At 48.1% G+C, this 14,271-nt stretch overlaps 1 protein-coding gene across 2 annotated transcripts; it reads right to left on the bottom strand.

Annotated features, from left to right (window-relative positions):
- Nucleotides 1–12,887, bottom strand: MGST2 (microsomal glutathione S-transferase 2). 2 transcript variants are annotated; one of them, XM_037126183.2, is made up of 6 exons: nt 12,803–12,887; nt 12,606–12,693; nt 8,112–8,211; nt 5,542–5,612; nt 725–806; nt 1–216 (listed from the first exon to the last, which is right to left on the bottom strand). In XM_037126183.2, the coding sequence occupies exons 2-6, from the start codon at nt 12,661–12,663 to the stop codon at nt 87–89; spliced, it is 441 nt and encodes a 146-aa protein (XP_036982078.2). In that variant the 5' UTR covers nt 12,664–12,693; nt 12,803–12,887; the 3' UTR covers nt 1–86. The 2 variants fall into 2 exon arrangements, with proteins under 2 accessions (XP_036982078.2, XP_036982079.2); XM_037126184.2 differs by having other exon boundaries at nt 12,606–12,812.
- Nucleotides 12,888–14,271: the final 1,384 nt, after the last annotated feature.

The following is a 14,271-nucleotide window of genomic DNA, read 5'->3' as shown; positions in this document are numbered from 1 at the left end:
TTTAATTGAATAAGTGATACCATATAACCTCTGGCATGGAAATACCTTCTGCAAGCATTTGAGCAAAGGTGGGTGGAGGGGCAGAGTTAGAAGTGCCTCAGTTTCTTGGCGATATTGAGGTCCAAGTACTCATCCAGAAAGCTGTCTGCAATCCCCAAGGTTCCCAGGAGGGTCAACAAGGCCAGCATCCCCAGGCTCACCCGGAAGCCAGTGATCCTGCAGAGCAGAGACGAGGGACGGAGGTGACAAACAGCAGTAGCTGCAGCAGCGAAGCTGGGGCAGCCTGGGGTCGCTGCTCACTGACAACACTGCCCAGAATGTCCATGCTGCTGCCATTTGAAACTTTTGGTTCATCACACAAATCAAAGGGGATACCTAACCACAAAGGTCAATTACCTCCTTTGAACATTCAAAGGATTTTTAAAGCTGGGCATGATTATTTCCTTGGTATCTCGTTGGAGAGAGTGCAAAATTTCTGCAGGGATTGAAAGTGTGACAGTCAAAGAGTGCACACTCAGTGTACACTTTTACACTTGAACTTCCCTGTCTCATGCCTAATTGTGCATGGTCTTGGGGAGATGGTATCCTCAGACAACAAAGGTGACAACAGACGTCACCTTTACAATCACAGCCATCGGTGCTATTAATACTTTCAGAACAGGAAACTAATTCAGACTCCATCTGCTACTTTTCACTCAAACACCAACTTGTGGGTTCTCCTTACCTTTTTTTAGCAGCTTCTGAATATCCCCAGAAATACTGGTAACGGGCATATATGTATACCAGACCCAGACAACTGGCAAAAACTATAGAAAAAATAGAGAAGATACAGAATGTGAGGGCAGTCTCTCAAAATATGAAGACTGAGAAAATGCTTCCGAAGTGTACGTCCGACAAAGATGTGCATCCAGAACACACAGAGACCTCTGGTGGCCGTTCAGTAGAAAAACAAGATAATTTTTTCAATGGGCATAATACTCAATAGAGAATTCACACAGGAAGATAAGCAAATGCACCAGTAAGCACATGTAAATTTTTTCCACATTATTCAACATCATTTAATACCAGCAAATTGGGATTAAAACCACAAGATGACACCAGTGCACAGCAGAATGGCTCAGATACAAAAAGACTGACCGTACAAATGCTGGCAATGTTGGAACCTCCTCCATTGCAGTGGGAAAACAAAACAGCACAGCCACTGGGGGAAAAGGTCTGGTATTTCTTATAAAGCCAAACATACTTTTGACCCAGCGATTTTATTCCCATGTATTTACCCAAGAGAAATGAAAGCTCATGCCTATAAAAACACTTGTACAGACCGTCCATTGCAGACATCATTCATAATAGCCCCAAACTGGAAACGGCCCTACAAGTGTATCAGCAGGAGACTGGATAACCAAACTGAGGGGACTGTGCAGTGGACTAGCACTCGGCAATGAAAAGAAACACAGGAATCGCAAAAACCTGCTGCGAGTGAATGGAGCGTTACCCCAAGAGCACATACGGTATGATTCCAATTATGGAACGTTCTGGAATGGGCAAAGCTAAACTGGGGTGAAAACAATCAGAACAGTGTTTGCCCCTGAGAGGAGCCGATGGGGAAGGACACGGAGAAATGTTCCAGGGGTCGCCTTGTCCTCTAACTCGATGGGGATTCGAGTCACACAGGTGTAGACACTTGTCAAAACTCATTGAATCGTACCCTTCAGCTGTTTGGATTTCTTTAAAAATAAGTTTTACCTAAAAGAACTATAAAGCGTGGTGTGATGGTCTGCCATCCTGTCCAACGGGAAAATATCAAAACTCCCCTACGTGCGGAGCCCTCTCTGGTCCTCAGCACCTCCCACGTGCCAACTGCTAGGTCACCACCGTTTTCGGGAGTTTCTGCTACAGGCCAGGCATTATCTCAGGGGTTGGGGTTAGCAGGGAAATAGATACAAGCTCCCTGCATGTATGGAGTTTATCAGCACAGACCGACAACAAACGAAGAGGAAAATGACAGGCTTGAAGGCGTAGTGAAAGAGACGAGAGAGGGGGCAGCGGAACCAGGGGAGGCACCTTTGGTTTTCCATTCTGAGGGGACGGCATTAGCGTTGGGGCCTGAAGGACGGCGGCAAGGAGGGCCCCAGCCCCGCCCCCAGCCCCACCCCCAGCCAGGTGCCTGAGGAAGGGAAGCCATGCAGGGCACGTGAGGCTCCACGTGTGGGGTGAGGCTCCCTCTCTCACCAGCAGCTCCCAGAAAGCCAGCGGGAACTTTCCAGGGGGCAGTTAATAGGCAACTTACTTTGGATGAGGAAGAAACAAGAGAAAAATTACAACGAGAAGACACCTGAGAAAGCCTCCGACAGGCAGCGAGATCCAAAGGCAGACACCGAGTCTCATTATCAAAAGGCCCTTTACTCCTTGGTGGCTAATGTGGCCTCACCTGACAAGCGCCAAGGCCTTCATCCATGCCCTCGAGGGACAGAAATGTGAGTCGGAATGAAGTTAAGAAGTCTTTCTCCAGAGGACACTTTATCTGAAAGTCCTCGGTTGACAGTGAAAATTACAAGAAGAAGATGATAGGACTGCCTTTGAAAGCAGCGGGATTTGGGCCTATTTAAGTCTTAGCAAGCTCGGGTCAAACCCAAACACAGCAGAGTTATCTGAAAGCAAAAAGGGATTGAATTTCTCCAGCTAAGACAGCTGGTGCTGGTCTGACCTCAAAGGGCCGGGCCAAGCCGGGGTAAAGCCCTCAGCTGGGCCAGGGTACCCCAGTCAAAGAGAAAGTGCACATTTGTAGGGCTGTTACATGCAAAACAATAGCACTGCATCCTTGGGAACGCTCAACAAAAGGTTCATGGGTGGTTGGGTCAAATTCCAATAGACAAAAAAAAAACTACACTGTAGAAAATTGTTAATTCAACTCCTTCCTGAAGGAAAAAAAAATCCCAATAAACCCTGCTCTGTACTCGAAAGCTAATTTTCCCCTGTATCACCGACTGTGAAGTTGGACAAGTTACTTAACCTCTCGGTAAAGCAGGAATTAATTATAGAACCTACCTCATAGGAAGGTTTTCAATCCTATAAATCTTACATAAGAGATAATATGTATATAAAACTTAAAGAGTACCTGGCCACATAGTAAGTGCTCAATAAATATTAGCTATAATAATTAGGGTGAATTGTTAATTCTATGTTCTATTCCTGTAGATAAACTAGAATTTAAGAGTACTCGATTTGAAGACGAACATATAGTTTGTTTCAACCTTTTAAAAAATTATTGAGGCTTCTGGTCAAGATGGCGGCGGCGTAGGCAGACACGGCTCCCCTCTTCACACAACCACATCAAAACCACAACTGAAATGAGGCACAACCATCGCTTGGGAAAGTCTGAAGTCGAGCTGGATGGAAATGTGACAACTAGGAAATCGAGTTGAACGGAAGTCCGACAACTACAGGATTTAAGAAACCACATCCATGCAGACTGGTGGGAGGGGCGCGGAGGCGGAACAGGCCGGCCCCACACCCACGTGGATAAGAGCGAGGAGTCCCAGACCCCCTCCAGTCCAGGGTTCCAGTGCCAGGAAGATAAGTCCCCACAACTTCTGGCTGCAAAAACCCACAGGGAGGAGGCTGCCGGAGCCCTAAGCAGTTCCTCTGGGGAAACCCACACACAGACTCACCTACTCAGACTCACTCCCTCTGAGCTCCAGCACCTGGGTGGCAGCTTGAAGGCCACCAGTGGCATACAGACTGAAGTGTCTGGCATCAGAGTGAGCAGTAGCCATTGTCCTTTCTCTGAGCCCTCCCCACAGAGCCAGTAGGCTGGCGCCATTTCAGAGGCTCCGTCAACATGGCAAACACCGCGTGACTGACCTTAGAGAATCACAAAGGCTCGGCCCCACCCAATTTATGGGCCCACCCACACTGGTTTTCCATAAGCATGGCTGGTCTTAGCTCCTAAATCCTATCAAACAGGCAACAGCTGGCTTTAGTGAGCCCTGGCAGCAGCCAGATTAGACTCACAGCTTGGCTTCATCTGGGAATCTCCAAGCCCAACACAAATAACAGCCATCTCAGGTTGCTTTACAGCTCAGACACGGTGGCCCAAGGGAAACACAGGTAGAGGCTGACCTTGGCCTGAACCACCTGGCAAACCCCAGGGTCAACGCACCCAGTGGACAGCTACAGACCATGTCAGAGCACCAACACCCTGCCCCTGCACAGCTGATCCTCCACAGAGGGTGAAAGTAGGCGGTAAGTGATCATAACCAGTGGCCCTCGCAGCTGACTGAGACGGGTAAATCCCTCCCATTAATCTGCCAACAGCAACCAAGGCTCAACTAAAACAGGAGGGTGTACTCAGTCCACACAAAGGGCTCACCTCAAGGTGACAGAGGAGGCTGTGCCACTGGACCCTACAGGACACCTACTACATTAGGCCACACTACCAAGACACGGAGTCAAAGCAGCTTTTCCTAATACAGAGAAATGAACGCAAGGAGGCTGCCCAAATGAGGAGACAAAGAAACATGGCCCAGATGAAAAAACAGGCCAAAACTCCAGACAGAGACCTAAATGAAATGGAGATAAGCAATCTATCAGATGCAGAGTTCAAAACACTGTTTATAAGGATGCTCAAGGAACTTTATGAGGACCTCCGTAGCGTAAAAAAGACCCAGTCAGAAAGAAAAGATTAAATAAAGAACAATTTACAGGGAAACAACAGCAGAGTGGATGAAGCCAAGAATCAAATCAATGATTTGGAACATAGAGAAGCAAAAACGACCATATAGAACAACAAGAATCCCCCAAAAATGAGGATAGTATAAACAGCCTCTAGAACAACTTCAAGCAGTCCAACATTCACCTCACAAGGGTGCCAGAAGGAGAAAAGGAAGAGCAAGAAATTGGAAATCTACATGAAAAAAAAATAGTGAAAGAAAACTTCCCTAATTTGGTGAAGGAAATAGACGTGCTAGTCCAGTAAGCATGGAGAGTCTCAATTATGATGCATGCAAAGAGGCCCACTCCAAGACACATCATCATTAAAAGGCCAAAGGTTAAAGATAAAGAGAGTCTCTTAAAAGCAAGAGAAGAGAAGTTAGTTACTGGAAGGTTGTCAGATAGGAAGGGGGTGTGGGAAATGGGTGAAGAGTGAGGGGATTAAGAAGGACAAATAAGTAGTTACAGACTAGCCGTGGGGATGTAAAGTGCAGTATAGGAAATGCAGTAGCCAAATAATTTATACACATGACCCACGGACATGAACAATGGTTGGGGGGATTACCTAAGGGAGTGTGGGGCACTGGGTGTTGGTCAGTGGTCACAGCCAGTCCGCAATCAATAAGGAATAATGTTTAACAATTATCGAGTTAAATTAGAGTGAAGCAAAGTCAGACTACCTGCAGCACAGTGCTCCCTGATGAACAGAGACGTTGCTTATTTGTTCAAAACCATTTCCAGGATTCATAGACTGTGGTTGCGTGTGTGCTCCTAAACAGCTCCGAGAACCCCAGTCTTTACCCCAGCGAGTCGACTGTATTTTAAAATTACCTTGGTTGAAATACCATCCAGCCATCCACAGTGTAAGTAAGAATATGGGGTAAAACTCCACACAGTTTTGCCTGCAGGAAAAAATAAAGATGAGTTATTTTATGAGAAAACCCTACTCCAAAGTATTGAGTTTTAGTCGAGAGGTAAGATGTCCATCCTCTTTTTTACAAAAGTAATGTAAGAATTTACATAAAGAGCTTAAGAGATCCTCACATGTAAAATGAGTCTTTTGAGGTACAACTCAAACATTGTTCACACCTCAGGGCAGGGCCAGGGACCACTGTCCTATGTGTGAGTTTCCTGAGTAGAACTGAATCAGAGCTCTTTTCCGAAAGAAAGACCGGGGGTGGTCATAATTCTCAACCTAAAAAGTATTCTGTGTCTTACCTAAAGAACCCAGAAAAATAACTCAAATCATATTGAATGGATTTCTTCCCCCAATTCCCTCAGCCATCGCCTTCCACTTAAGTCACTCAGCACATAGAAAAATGATCTTTAAATAATTTCCCTGAAAACTCTCAAAGTAAATGAAAGAGCACATTTCATTCGCATTTAACAGAGGACGAATGTTTCAAGGCCCCCCGGGTCAGGGGTGTATGGGGCAGGATGCTGGAGTCGGAGGGACTCGACACGCACAGTCCCTCGCTCCTCCTGGAGGCCCTTGCCCTTTGTAACGAGTGGGTAAGTGCCTGCTGTGCTCTCAGCTGACGTCCCAGGTGGGTGGGTGTAGAAAACGTGGAGGTGAGTTTACTGCCTCTCTCCTCTACCTTTTTTGTACTTATACAAAATCCAGTGACCCACATTTCCACGATCCTAGCATGGCAGAATGTCTGAAAAAGTACTATCTTTGTAAATTTTCCTTTTCTCTGTAGTTTTTAGATAGGCAATAAGGTCACTACTTTTCATTTCTAAATTTCAGAGGTAGAATTCGAAGATGACTAGAAAAACCTAGTCGACGGCAAAAAAAAAAGACAGAACTACCCTAGAGTAAGAAGGTAATGTTACTAGAGAGTAGTCCGATTTGTGACGATTGGGTTTACTGGGGCCTGTGGCAGGTTCATTCTGGCACGGGAGCTGAACGATTTAGCATTAAGCAAACAAGGACACACTCACAAAAACCAAGGAAGGGATGATTCCTCTCTTACTCAGAACCATGAAACCCTTGTTGGAATACTACACACACTTCTAGGTCCCAGGTTTGAAAATGAAGTGAAAAATTTTAGTCTAAATATAATGACCAAAACTTTTTTAGAGATTTTATTTATTTATCTTTAGAGGGGAAGAAAAGGAGAGAAATATCAATGTGTGGTTGCCTCTCATGAGTCCCCTGCTGGGAACTGGCCTGCAACCCAGGCATCTGCCCTGACTGGGAATTGAACCACGATTGTGTAGTTCACAGGCCCGCGCTCAATCCACTGAGCTACACCAGCCAGGGCTAATGACCAAAATTTTAATGATTGGAGAAAGACAATCATTAGAAATAGAATCATAAAGAACTAGCGCTAACTAGTCTCAAAATATAGACCATGAAAGACACTTAATCACGGTTCTCGAGTACATGAAGAAGAGTGAGGCCAACAGCTACTCCTCTCTCTTCCAGTGGATAGAATCAGAGGAAATGTATTTAAATCGCAGCAAGACCAATTTATAACTTGGGTCTACTTTTTATATAAAAAGCTTTTAATCTAAAGGGATCAAGGTGCTCCAATTAGACTAGATAGAAGTTTCTAAGCCAAGCAAAATCATAAAGGAATGACCCTTAGTGAAATTATAGTTGCTATTTTCACAATTTAAAAAAAAGATATTCTGGCAAAAGTATTCTGCAAAACTCTAGGTAGAGTTATCTCAAGGGTCCTCCCTGCAGGAAAGGAAGAGGAATTGAATGGGGACTTTGCAGAAGGGACCCTGGGCTGGTAACTTGGGCTAGTTGGGCGTTATAAAAATAAAGTGACCAAAAACATAAGGAACACATGTTTAATAACAGCTGTCTCATCCTTACAGTTTTCTAATTTGAGGAAACAGCTCCTGGGCAGAGGATAGTATCAACCCACCTCTGTTTTGAAGTGGGGAGGAGGAAATAAAGATAGAAAACTGACTGCATAACTAATTCAGCTTGAGGCTACTGAACTCACAGAGAGTTCTTGGAGCAAACTGCCCAGCTTAGAGACAGAGCAGTCCATCCAGAGACCCAGCCTTTTTGTAAACGCACCCTCTGAATCTGTAGTAAAGGTGTAGACACTTTACGGGTAGACACCCAAGGCACTGGGCATGTCAAGCTTCCAGCACCCTGAGTAGGGTTCTGGTCAGGCACAGTGGTTATCCCTTCTCTGCACATCTTTCCCCCAATCAGAAGTGTGCGGAATAAGATGTGTAAAGAAAGGACCCATGGAGATAGACAGCTGGGTGGGGACTGACTGTGGGAGTGGGGGGGTGGGCGGGGCAGGGGAGACCGATGGGGAAAAACTGAGACCACTGTAACTGAACAACAACAATAAACAAATAAATCAATAAAAGAAGTGTGAGCGTATGGCCAGCCCAGATCCCCGAGCAGTGGAAGGGGCATTACTCACTGTGCACGAAATACTCTCTCAAACTCGGGGGACCCAGAGATTGCCGGGGGCACGACTTTGTATTTTAATCTTGCTTTTGCCACCTGCGCGGCAAAATAACCTGCGAGTAAAGGGGAATTAATGTTAACAATCTGGCACATTATTATTCGTGAATAAAATGCACATTTAAATCACAATTCGATACCACTACGAACCTATTAAAATGTCTAAAATTAAAGAGACAGGTCATGCCAATTTAAAACGACAGACAAGGGAGGAGGGAGGAGCAACAGGGACTCTCGCCCCCTGCTGGTGGGAATGTGGGATGGCAGGACGACTTGGAACAACAAACCACTAGGAGGGGGGGTTCGCTCAGGAGTCCCGAGACGACGTGATTTGGCCCTTCCACTCTCAGGTGTGTCCTCACAAACACTTGTACGTGGGCGTTCACAGCGGCTTTATTTGTAATCGCCTCAAATTAGGAACAGCTCTGACCGTTAATTGTATGTCTCAACTAAGCGAGGCCCCACTGCTCAGCTGTTTGGTTACTCATCAGTCTAGGCGCTTCTGCGGAGGTATTTGTTAGATGTGATTAACTTTTACATGTGGAGGCTTTGAGTGAAGCAGACTGCACTCCTTACAGTGGGTGGGCCTCATCCAATCAGTTGAAGGCATCACCAGAACAGAATGACGTCCTCAAAGAGGAAGGAGTTCTGCCTCCCCGCCGCCTTCAGACTCCAGGTGGCACATTGCCACCTGCTGGAATCTCCAGCCTTCCAGCTCACCCTGCAAATGATAGACTTGCCAGCATGAACCGATTTCTTAAAATAAATAGAGTATGTGTGTGTGGATATACACCGAGTCTGTAGTTTGTTTCTCTGGAGAACGCTGGCTAACACAAACGTCTGTCAAGAAGAGAGTGGGTGAACAAATGGTGGCATCTGGGTGTACAAATTCAACAGGATACACCCGACAGTAAAAAGGAATGAACTATTGCTCCAGGAAACAACATGCATGGATCTCAAAATGACAATGCTACGTGGAAGAAGCAAGACCAAGTAAAAGGCTAACACTGTGTAATTCCATTCATAATAAACTCTCAAAAATGGGAGTGAACCTATAGTGACAGAGAGCAGATCACTGGCTGCCTGGAGATAAGGAGAGCCAGAGGCAGGGTGTGGGCGCGGAGGTGGGGAGCAAATTACTAGAAACTTCTGTGGATGATGGCTCCCTGCCTGACTCAGTTTCCCTGTTATAAATGATTATGACCTGACTCTTCATTTGCTGCCTGGAAGGTGCAGTAGGTTCTCAAATGCCCACGCAGCTTAGGGCTAATTCTGTGAGCCTCATTCTGTCTCAGTAGTTCTCAGCTCCTGCCCTGTGTCCCTCTTTTGACCCCATAATTAACTTTGGCAGTCTCTTATGTTCCTACAGATTGTTTCTTCCAGTTTCAATTTCTTACCAGTTCTCCCCAATAATATGCTGGTCTCCCTTATGTTAGTTCTTCGGTATCTGTTTTCTACTTGCTAATGTTTCAACGAGAGTTTCCTTTTCCACACCCGGTTGGCGGGTGCAGGTGTTCACAGGGAGTTCGGGTGGCACGCTTCCCCTCCAAGCATGGTGCTCTCCTCCCCTCCGACGAGAGGTGAATCCTCAGTGACCCTGGTTTAGGAAGGGCTCTCTCACCAGGACACCTCCCTTCCCCTTGCCTCCTCTCTGCTGCTAAGAAACTGTGGTGTGGGGGTTAAAAGCTGGAGCTGAGTGTCTCAGTGTGTACAGGGTCACTACTGCAGCCTCTCCCATTCAGACTAGAGCCACGCCACTGAAGCCTGAGACAGCAGAGCAAAGATCAGGAAACGGGAGCCCTGTCGGGTGTGGCTCAGTTTGTTGGGTGTGGTCCCCCAAAGCCAACGGGCGCAGGTTGATTCCGTCACAGCACCTGCCTGGGTTGAAGTTTTGGTCCCCAGTGGGGGTGTGCACAAGAGACAACCAATTGATGTCTCTCTCCCTTCTTTTTCTCCCTTCCTCCCCATCTCTCTAAAAATAAATAAATAAAATCTTCAAAAGAAAACCTTTCAAGGCAGCATAAATCTGGAGAGGCCAGGGGCTCATGGGAGCCAAAAAGGAGATCTGTCTACCGAGGGGACATTTGGGACTTGGCCGTCCGGCTCTCACCATTGCTGAGTTGTGTGCTCAGAGGTTATGCATTAGCAATGGTGCAAGAGAGGCAGCTTTAGAGGGAGGCTGTGAGAAGGGGAGGCTTTGCAAGTCTTCCTCCAGGTCGTGTATTGCATGTGGCCAGCGCTGCCTTGGGGTGTGGCAATAGTTTATAGAGATACGCTGACATTGCACAATGCCAGCCACCCGCCACCCCTAGCCCCGGGAAGGAAGGACACAGTGGGGCCAGCAAAGCCTCAAGGGGTGGAAGCCCCTCTTTGTTCTCAGCTCAGGTGCCCCAGTGAGACCACAGCTACCACTGGAATGAGAGGGTGAGGACAGAAAGGCTGTTTCACCCCTTTCATGGAGAGCTTCCATTTTATTTTCCTTCTTATGAGTTGGCCAACCATGACTTGAGAATTGTCTCCTTTTGCTTTGCCTGTCTTGCTTCTCCCCCTGTCTCCAGAGGACACGTCTGCTGGGGATGGTGAGGGAGACCCTGCACCCTGCTCCCCTCTCCCCCGGGGGGAAGCTCCACCCGGGACCACTCTCGGGCCAGCAGATGTCCTCTCTACAGGGAAGCAGCAAGCACCGGGCAGACGCCACTGAGCATCTACCCTGGACCAGGCACCCTGGTACGCATTTGCTCTGACCACTGTCCTGTTTAACCCTTTCTGATGACGACGTTGAAGGGCACAGGATCCTGGCCAGGGACGCCCACCAGGTTAGTGGCTGAACTGGGCAGATTCAAGATTGTCTTCAAAACCAGAGCTGTTTCCCCCATGACACATGGTGTCCCGACTCCATAACCCCCAGCAAATTCTGGTTCTTAGTGCCAACTGATGTGTTTTGTTGTGTGTAATGCACACCCATGTTTCTGTGTGAGTTATACACAGGCTATTATAGCCATGGTATGCAATCATTAAACCCATGTGTATGCACACCCTATTTTCCCTCAAAAATGTGGGCAAAAAGGTGCAAATTGTACACGGCAAAATACAGCAGTTCATTCTCTCTCCCTCTCTCTCTCTCTCTGTCTCTCATCAAACATTCCCAAATAAAACTTAAAAAAAAAAAAAGAGCCCTGCCTGGTGTGGCTCAGTGGATTGAGCACTGGCCTGTGAACCAAAGGGTCGCGCATTGGATTCCCAGCCAGGGCAGGTGCCTGGGTTGCTGGGCAAATCAGGTCCCCAGTAGGGGGCGCCATGAGTGACAACCGCACAGTGATATTTCTCTCCCTCTTTCTCTCTCCCTTCCCCTCCGTCTAAAATAAATAAATAAATTTAAGAAATTCCCTGTCCACCCCTAGTCACCCTGGCCCAGCCCCCCCTCATCTCCGCCCGCTCTCACCCACCTCACCCCACCAACTGCCCCACCTTCTGGCCCATCAGCCACAGAACCCTCCCCAGGAGGATGGCACAGGCTCTGCCCCCCAGGGGCGCCCAGGGCCCAGCCCCTGTGCTCTCTGCAGTGCAGGGACCGGGCATCCCGTGGGTGGTCGTGCCTCTGTGCAGGTCTGTGTGCTTCTGGGGTCAGTCACATACTTCCTGCTCTTCCCCAGACATGGCTGTGACTCAAACTACAAATTGTGTGTTTTAAGGTGTGATATTTTCATAGATCCACAAACGGACAGACTGACTGGGCAAGACACTGAGGGTGGGTACAGGGTGGACTTTACCCTCGGCCGCGGTGCCTCCTTGCAGTGCGCACCCCGCCCTGCGTCCGGGTAAAACACACTTGGAGAGAGAAGAAATGTGTGCACTCGGTGTGAGGTCTTGCCCACCAGCGCTCAGACTCTGTGCCCCATTTCGCAGGTAGCAGACCACAAACTGAGCAAACGTGTTCCCTTCAGAGGAAAAACCCTCTATTTAGCCAGGCAACTGAGATATGGAATAATCCTGGTGCAAAGGGGCTTTAAAATGCAGAATTCAGTACTTAATCCGAAGCTCATATTTCTGCCGGAGATTTTTTTAACCTGATAATCACCTGCCTTGAGCAGTTTATTTAAGAAAACGCATTAATGAAAAGATCAGAGTTTTAGGAAGCACAGCCGAGTCCCAGGCAGGCACAAAGTTGCACTCGCGATCAGTGCTTAGAGCCCACTCTCCCCAGGTCAGCGCACTCCGAACGCTCCCAGACCTGGGCCGAGGGCTGGAACCGCCGGTGGGCACTAACCCCTGCATCTCCGCCCGCCCCCAGGGAAGGAGGGAGGTGCCCATGACCCGCAGGCCCACGGCCTTCCGGTCTTCTGAGCCGCCAGGGCCACCAGCAAGTAAGTGTGAAACCCGAATACCGGCCCTCCCTTCCCGCTGCCACGCGCGCACGCGCACACGCGCACACGCGCTGCCCCGCGCTCACCTTGCTGACAGACAGACAGCACAGACACAGCGGCCAGCAAGATCGAATTCTCAGCCATCTTTCCCAGGGCACGTTCTGCTTCGCGGAACTAGTTGCGCAAATAAAGGGAAGATAACACGGGCGCCTTTGCCACCTTTCTTATAAGGCAAACAAAGCCAGCAAAGGGGAAAAAAAGACGCTTCCAGTGGCTGAGTTACCTTTGCTCTGGAACAGGAACAGGGATCGGGAAAGCCGGCAGCTCTGGGGCTGCCAGTCAAAGGTCTTCACCTGGCCCGGAGTCGCTTCTTGAGCTCGGCTTGCCCACCCTCCCCCACCCTCCCCCACCATGCCCAAGTTGCCTCCAGCAAAAGCACCTGCAGTAAAACAATTTCCCCTCCCACTCCCCCCTGCCCAGCTCCAAGGCTTTGCTGAGACCTTTCTCCCCTCCTGTAGAAAAAAAAAGATTGAAAAGCATGTATTTAATCCCATTGAGATTTAAATGCTTATCTAATTTAAAGAGACCTAACTCTAGTCCCCAGTAAATAGCAGACCCAGACTTTGAACCCAGGTCCAGCGCACCCCACCCGGGCCCTCTCCCAGTGCCTGGCTCTCCCCAGTCACCGGGACACTGCCCTGATCACGGGGGCCACAGGTATTTTTTTTGAGATATGACTAACATAAAACACCGTATTTATTTCAGGTCTACCACCTGATTCAACACTTGTATCTATTACAAAATGATCGCCCCAATAAATGTAGTTAACATTCCTTACCTCACAGAGTCTTACATTTTTTTTCTCGTGATACAACCTTCAAACACTGGACACTGCATTGCTACCTGTAGTCACCGTGTTGCACCTGGCACCCCCATGACTTACGGATCCGTAACTGTAAACCTGTATCACGAGGTTATAAGCCGTGAGAAGGGAGAGGCCGGGAGGAAAGAAGTGGAGCCGTATTCCAAGCTGACCTCGGCGGGAGACACAGTGGCGGGGTGGCGCAGGGCCCCTCCCCTGTGGGAGCAGCGCCCCAGCACCATCAGGTGCAGGGCGGGTCCTTCCGCATCTGGGGGCGTCCCAGGAGCTCATTCATCAGCGCTGCTCACCTCTGTCAACGAGTTTTGCTCTTTAAAGATGCAGCTTCCCTCAAAACAAAGTTGGGGTCCCTTCCTTGCCTCAGCGCCCTGGGAGGGAGCCCCAGACCCGCAGGAGGGCCAACGTGTCTCGGTCTCACAGGGGCCTGCACCGGAGCTCCCAGTCCGGACCCTGAATGTCCCACCTCCTTGGGCTGATGAGGGCTGAAGAGAGGATGAAATAAAACAGGCTGTTATGAGGGCTGAATTAGTTAACATTTATTCTAAAGCACTTAACAACGGCACACGGCAACTAAAACTGTGTGCTGTGTGTTTGCTAAATAAGTGCATAAAGTACCTGGGAAAGTACTTAGCATAGTAAGTACCTAATGTTAAAAGATATTTGTGAAAAGGCAAAAATCAGGCCTCTCGGGCAAATACAAAATGAAAACACATCAAAGATTTTACTGAACTCAGTAATGAGGGAAGCAGTATGACATTTTAACCAATTCAAAGAAGAATTCCAAGAAACATACATGTATAGTACTAGGAAATGATAACTGGGTAAATTTTGAAGATCTTGTTGGCTTTATTCAGCCATTCGTGAATTGGGCA

Source organism: Artibeus jamaicensis, unplaced genomic scaffold (assembly GCF_021234435.1).
Source record: "Artibeus jamaicensis isolate MK-2021 breed Jamaican fruit bat unplaced genomic scaffold, CSHL_Jam_final scaffold_537, whole genome shotgun sequence".
In the NCBI taxonomy this organism is placed as follows: Eukaryota; Metazoa; Chordata; class Mammalia; order Chiroptera; family Phyllostomidae; genus Artibeus; species Artibeus jamaicensis.
Note: the sequence above shows the minus strand (reverse complement) of the source record. Positions and strands in the feature narration are given on the sequence as shown.